The sequence below is a fragment of the Quercus lobata genome, chromosome 6 (genome assembly GCF_001633185.2).
Source record: "Quercus lobata isolate SW786 chromosome 6, ValleyOak3.0 Primary Assembly, whole genome shotgun sequence".
NCBI classification, from domain to species: Eukaryota; Viridiplantae; Streptophyta; class Magnoliopsida; order Fagales; family Fagaceae; genus Quercus; species Quercus lobata.
The window spans coordinates 28,264,424-28,271,718 of record NC_044909.1 but is presented as its reverse complement, the minus strand read 5'-3'; the positions used below and the strand labels follow the sequence as shown (position 1 = coordinate 28,271,718).

The window sequence follows — 7,295 nt, the reverse complement described above, 5'->3', positions numbered from 1 at the left end:
CCTTTTAGCTTGAAAACCTGGGTCCGTCCCCAAGTGATGCCATTGTTGTATAAAGTATGCAAGTCATAGACAACTAATGTATTATCAACGTTTTGTTCTAGATGCGAAATTTCGCTAAATATTTTCCAAAGCATAGTCAAATTTAGTATAAATCAATTGGTTTCCAAATTTTTAGAAAAAGAAAATCCAACAATTAGCTGTTTCTCAACACCAGGCCGTACACATGATTGGTTTAGCAACACAAAAATGGATCAGCCTCCATTTGTACCAAATAAAATGAAGTCTGCATAATAATAAAAAATTAACAAACATGAAGTCATTAGTACTCATAGTTAGAATTCATTCACACCCTATACAATACTGTTTTCCTACATGCTTTACGAGCGCAAGATAGTTCACCATCATGGTTAAGGCTATCCATTTTCTAGTCTGAAGTGTCACAAGACTCACAACAAAGTTCCTTATGTATTATTTATTCGACAAAGTTCACTTCTAAATAGGCTGCAGCACATTACGTGGTGATTCATAAAACTATTTATATGTATTAAATTATGTTAGAGAAATTATAAGGTCCTCATGGTGGACAAGTGACGTGGTCCACCATTCCACTAAAAGACTCCCACCTGTTTAAAATTGTTAAGTTAGAAAATTTTTTAAAATAGAAACTAATTACTGACTCAGCAATTTTAAATAAGTGTGAGTCTTTTAGTAGAATGGTGGACAAGTGACGTGGTCCACCAGAGGACTCTATAATTTCTCATTATGTTGATGCAAACCATAATAATAATGGAAATAACGAAAAAAAAAAAAAAAAAACTGGATAATACTTTTGAATATTATTAATTTGAGATTAGAAAATACATAATACTATTTGGATTGAGGTGCGACACTAGCTCTCTTTAAGGAGATTCATTTTGTAACTGGTGCAAACCTTCTCTGACTTGCCTTTTCCAGGATACAACAGCCCAACAAATGTCGTATGGCTAGAATAACCTCTGTACAAAGTGTTTAAGTCCAAAACTCTACCAGAAATAACACCATTCCTTGCCAAGAACCTTTCTATTTTTTAGTGTATAAGAATGCTTGTAATTGTTGATTTTTTTACTTGTAATGAGCCTGAATGAGTCTATTTATAGGTTCAATGGACCTCACGAAATTATTTCCCAAATTAATCTAATTAATTGGGTCCATAATTCTGATGTAGTGGGTGTTATAAGATTAATTGCTGGACATAAATCTGATGGACTGGAATTACCAAATTAAATGGATTAGATGAGGAGTTTCAGAAAATTATATAGGCCCAAATGGCTAGTCCATTAAGTGGGAGAATAACTCTTCATTTTCCATAATAAAAAGACCATTTACTCACTAATGAATATGGAAATAATTTTGAATGTATCTAGCTCAATATCTGAATCAATATATATCAGTCCATTAATCACTACAGTTAAAAAAAGTAAAAAAGTTTCTCTCTTTTTTAATGTGGGATTAAAAATTTTCACTAACTCTTTATCTTCCATATTAACTTTCATATCTTTACATTTATATTATCATATAAATTCATTTTAATTAAAAAATATTAAAATGCTCCAACAATTCCCACTCATTTTAATATTAATTTTTTTCTTTAGTTAAAGATAGATTACCTGGCAAAAACAAGTCATTATGCATCATGAAGATGTGCTCTACATTGAACTTTCACTTAGTAAAATAACGATCTCAACTCCAAAGTCGTAATGGTCTTCGACTTGAACTAGGATTTCTTTGGGGAAATTAAGCGTCATTACTTACATATAACAACCCAGGTATTAACATGAGTGTAAAGTTGTGATTTACAAATATGTATTGGCTTTTATTCCGTGCCAAATTTGATTGTAATTATATTCAATCTTTTGTACCCTGTATTTATTGTGGGATTTGATTGTAAGGGTTGTGTGTTAGAGAGAGAGAGTGTGAAGACTCAAGCAATTGAAGCCAAAAGAGTTCTCGTGGGTAGCTCGCGACTAAGCATCCCGCGAAGTGAAGCATGTGCCTTGCACATGATTGGAATGTGAAGAGTCAATACAGATGGAGACAACTGTGTTTCGCGAGTAGCTCGCGGGTAAGGCCTTCCCGCGAGACACCCGCGAGACACCCGCGAAATATTCTGTTCTGCTAGATTGTAATATCTGATACACACTTTCTGTACTCACACTATATATACCCACATTACCCACAAATGTTGAGGAGTGCTTCTGAGAGAAAACCCTAGCCTCAAACTTTGAGAGATAAAGATTATCATACCCATATATCTCTACACATATGCTTGTGGATTTCCTCAACTCTTACTTCTCCATTTCCATACCATTGAGAGGTTGATAGCCCAAACACTTACCACACCCTTTCAGAGTGTCAAGTGAGGATTTGGTATTGCTGGGAAGCATTGGAAGAAGCCAGGATTTGGCGGATGCAATCAGGTGGATTGCGGGATCCGGAGAGCTAGACAAGACACAATTCCAATAAGCCTTGTTAGAGTAGGAGCTTAGAGGGCTTAGGTACAGCGGGTAGATTAGGCTTGGAGGGTCTCTTGCTAACCCATGTATCCCAACTGATTGTCTAGTGGATTGATTACCGCTTGGAGGGCGGCAGAGAGGTTTTTCACTAAGTTCTTCGGTTTCCTTTTCGATAACACATTGGCATGTTATTTGTGTTTACATTCTTCTTCCCTACTCTTTTACATTTCATTTTACTGCTGTGATTATATGAATATGTGTTAGAGTAGCTTGTTTGCTTATCCACTCACATTTACTCTATTCTGCACTTAGTATAAGTTAGAGTAAAATCATTCGAGCCATAATTTTATCTTGGGGGTCTAAATAGCTTTTGTGTTTTTAACACATTTTCGAGCTTTCAATGAGCTTTTATAGCTAGCACTTTACGACCGTGTGCTGATCCCAGTTTTATGAGTGTATTTGAAATTAAGTCCAAATCTCATAGGGAGTAGCCTCACCCCCACACTTACATAGGTGAAATTTTCTCAAGGGTGCTCTTGTAATTTTGACACCCCACTCATACGAGTTACAAATTTCATTAAGAGTTTTTACTCAACCTCTCCAAGATTATAGGATAAATGCACTTACAGTATAGGGATGAACAATTAAAAAATTATTTACAAAATAAATAATTAAAGAAATAAATAGTGCATTTCTTATGACCATCATGTGATTCGTTTTTCCCATTGAACCCAATTCCTAGGATCTTTGGTCCTTGGGTTGGGTCTCCTCATACATGGCTTAAGAATCTATGGACTTTAGTCCCATCTCCCTCAATGTATTCTAGACCCTCTCTTTTGCCAAGGCCTTGGTAAATTAATCTGCAAGATTACCATTAAATTTAACATAATCCATAGTTATGATGCCAAAACTCAAATAAGATCGCATGGTATTGTACTTTCTTCTTATAGGTTTGGATTTACCGTTGTAATAACAGTTTTTAACTCTACCAATTGTGACAGTGCTATTACAATGAATTAATATAGGTGGAATTGGCTTTTCCCAAAGTGGAATTTCATATAACAAATCCTAAGCCAATTTGCTTCTTCACAAGCCAAAGCTAATGTTATTAATTCAGCTTTTATTTTTGAATTAACAATTATTGTTTGCTTTTTAGATTCCAATAAATAGCACCACTATATAAGGTTAAAATATAACTAGTGGTAGAGAGAGAATCACCTAACAAGGTATTCCAATCGGCATCACTAAAAGCTTCAATCACAGCAAGGTACTTTTTATAAAATAAGTCATAACTTTTGCTACTAATTAAATATCTTATGACTCACTCAATAGCTAGCTAATGATCTTTACTAGGTTTGCTAGTAAATCTGTTAAGCACTCCCACTATATATGCAATGTTAGGTCTAGTACAATCAGTAGCATAACACAAACTACCAATGATGCTAACATAATCCTTTTGATTAAAAATATCATCATCATTATTCACAACACATAAATGAACACTAGAATCAAAATGAGTAGCTACACTTTTGTGATCATGAAAATTATATTTTCTCAAAATTTTCTCAACATAATGTGATTGATCAAGAAATATTCCATCACATGTTTTTGTAATTTTCACGCTCAAAATAAAATTAGCCTCACCAAGATCTTTTATATCAAAATGGCTTTTAAGCATATTTTTTGTCTCATTTATAACATGCATATTTAAGCCAAAAATCAACATATCATCCACATAGAGGCTAATAATAACATGTAAATTATTCCATGATTTAGAATAAATACATTTATCACATTCATTTGATTTATAACCATTCTCAATCATGCAGGAATCAAATTTTCATGCCACTATTTGGGTGCTTGTTTTAAGCCATATAGGAATTTAGTTAGCTTACATATCTTGCTTTCTCGTCCAAACTCTACAAAGCCTTCTGGTTGATCCATATAAATCTCTTCCTCTAGGTCCCCATTTAGAAAAGCAGTTTTTACACCCATTTGATGAATTTTCAAATAAAAATTTGCAGCAATAGCAATTAACAATCTAATAGATGTAATTCTCGTTACTGGAAAAAATGTATCAAAGAAATCAAGATTAGTTTTTTGTTTAAAGTCTTTTGTAACAAGCCTAACTTTAAACTTATCTATTGATCCATCCGGTTTTAAATTTTTTTTTTTTAAAGAACCCATTTACAACCTATGGTTTTACTTGGTGGAAGGTCTACTAACTTCCAAGTTTTATTAGAAATTAGAGATTCCATCTCATCAGTTACAGCCTCTTTCCAAAATATAGCATTAGGTGATGCCAAAGCTTCTTTTAAATTTTGGGGATCTTCCTCAATATTAAAATCATAATAATCAAGATCAAAATCCTTTTCAACTCTAGCTATTTTACTTCTTCAAGGTTCTATTTCAAAAATTTCTTGATTTTGTAAATGAGGTTGCACTATTAATTGCATAACCAAAAAAGGCACAGGTAGTAGCTTTTATACCTAACTTAGGTATTTTAGGGTTAGTAAGCCTTACATAAGCAAGACAACCCCATACTCTCAAATATCCCAAATTTGGCTTATGTCCTTTCCACATCTCAAAAGGGGTGGTATGTGACTTTTTATGTGGCACCCTTTTCAAAACATGACATGCAGTTTGTACGTTACACCAGCCAAAGCATCTGTGAGTGCTGATGTGGCTAGATTCGAACCTTACATATAGGCTAGCTGTAAGGAAAGGAAGGAGAACATTGGCTGAGGGAGAGCATCTTTGGCTCGTGCCAATAACGTGACTATCTTGGGGAAGGGTGAAAAATGTACTTGGCATGGACACCCATCACTAGCGTAAAAGAGAGATAGCGACCCATTATGGTTAGATGCTATAGAACACCCCTTATTGGATGAGCTTGTGCTGGACCATTACTAAGGACACGTGCATCACTCCTGGCCTCCTTGATGTCCCTTTCCTTGTCAATGACTTGCTCCCCACGTTGCAGCAGAGCTGCCCTCCATCCCACTACCTTGACATTGGTGTGCCTTCTCTCTCCTCTAGCCGTAGTATAGTACAATAGCTGTATTAGGGTTCAAATGGGCGAATGAGGGTTTGACACCTGTCCTTATATACCTAACAACATTCCTCGTACTATAAGAGGAACATGTTGCTGAACAATAAGGGCAAGAACCTAGAAAGATAGAGAGAGAGAGGCAGAAGTTTGGGTAGGAAAGTGAGGTAAAAAAAGAGGCTTTCTTTGGGAAGAACATCACCATTGTGTAAAAACCTTAACTTTCACATAAAAGAGAGCTTTAAGAGTGAGGGACATTCTTCCTTTCGCTCACCTATGGTTTTTCATCCCTTCCAAAGGGTTTTCTACCCCTTCCAAAGGGTTTTCCACATACTTTCTGTGCCTTCTTTACTTTCCTTGTTTTGCTTTTACATTTCTCTAAACACTGATGTCGTTTATTAATGGTGAGATTTGAATGAAGGATAGTACCTTATTGGGGATGAGCATATGCTCTGCTGATGCAACTTTAGCAAGACGGTTGGCGTTCTCGTTCTCTTCCCTTGGTATTTGAACAAATTTCGCTTGGAGGTCGCTTACGCGATTCTTCACTTGCTCAATGTACCTCTTCATCTGTTCGTTCTTGCGGTTATAGTCGCCATTAACTTGACTAGTCACTACTTGGGAATCGCAATACATGACCATAATTGCAGCTCTTGTCGCTTTTGCGAGATCTAGCCCCGTTATTAAAGCTTTGTACTCTGCCTTGTTATTGGTCATAGGGAAATCAAGACGGATCATGCATTCGACCTTATCCCCCTTCAGGCTGTGGAGTACCACACCGGCTCCGCCTGCTTGCTTGTTGGAAGATCCGTCCGTGTGGATGCTCTATTGTGGGCTCGATTCTACCCCCTGGCCTTTCATGAGGGTGAATTCTGCAATGAAGTCAGCGATCACTTGCCCCTTTATAGCCGTACATGGTCGATATTGTATGTCAAACTCGCTCAACTTAATCTGTTATAATGTTATTCGTCCAGCAGCTTTAAGACTACTCAATGCCCTTCGTAGGGGCTTGTCTATTAGGATAATTACAGTGTGCGCTTGGAAATTTGGCTTGAGCTTTCTCGCCGTAGTTACCAAGGTGAAAGCGAGTTTTTCCATTTGGGGATATCTTTCTTCCGCTCCTCGAAGTTCTCAATTGGTGAAGTACATGGGTTTCTGCACCCCATTCTCTTCTCTGACTAAAGCCGCGCTAACAGCAGCTAGGGAGAGCGCTAGGTATAGGAACAATTCTTTCCCTGGCTTGGACGGGCTTAACAATGGCGGGGAAGAAAGATATGCCTTCAGGTCTTCAAACGCTTGCTAACACTCGATCGTCCATTCAAATGACTTCTTTAATGTGCGGAAGAAAGGTAGGTACTTATTTGTTGCTCTTGAGACGAACCTATTTAGTGCAGCTATCTTGCCATTTAGGCTTTGCACCTCTTTAACAATCTTTGGTGGCTTTAACTCCATAATGGCCTGTATCTTCTCTGGGTTGACCTCAATACCCCTTTGAGATACCATGAACCGCTGTCACTCCGAACGCACACTTGCTTGGATTCAGTTTCATGTTGTAAGACCGAAGGGTGTTTAAAGTCTCTTGGAGGTCGTTCAAGTGGTCGTCCTCCTGTATGCTTTTTACCAGCATGTTGTCCGCATAAACATGCATATTCCTCCCAATCTGATGTGTGAACATTTTGCTCATTAGCCTTTGATACATGGCGCCCGCATTCTTGAGCCCGAACGGCATTACTTTGTAGCAGAAAAGACCCTGG

At 37.0% G+C, this 7,295-nt stretch overlaps 1 protein-coding gene across 1 annotated transcript; it reads right to left on the bottom strand.

Annotated features, from left to right (window-relative positions):
* Positions 1-5,358: 5,358 nt before the first annotated feature.
* LOC115950070 (uncharacterized protein Mb2253c-like) lies at positions 5,359-6,258 on the bottom strand. Its single transcript, XM_031067319.1, has 2 exons — positions 5,971-6,258; positions 5,359-5,550 (listed from the first exon to the last, which is right to left on the bottom strand). The coding sequence occupies exons 1-2, from the start codon at positions 6,256-6,258 to the stop codon at positions 5,359-5,361; spliced, it is 480 nt and encodes a 159-aa protein (XP_030923179.1).
* Between the last annotated feature and the right edge of the window lie 1,037 nt (positions 6,259-7,295).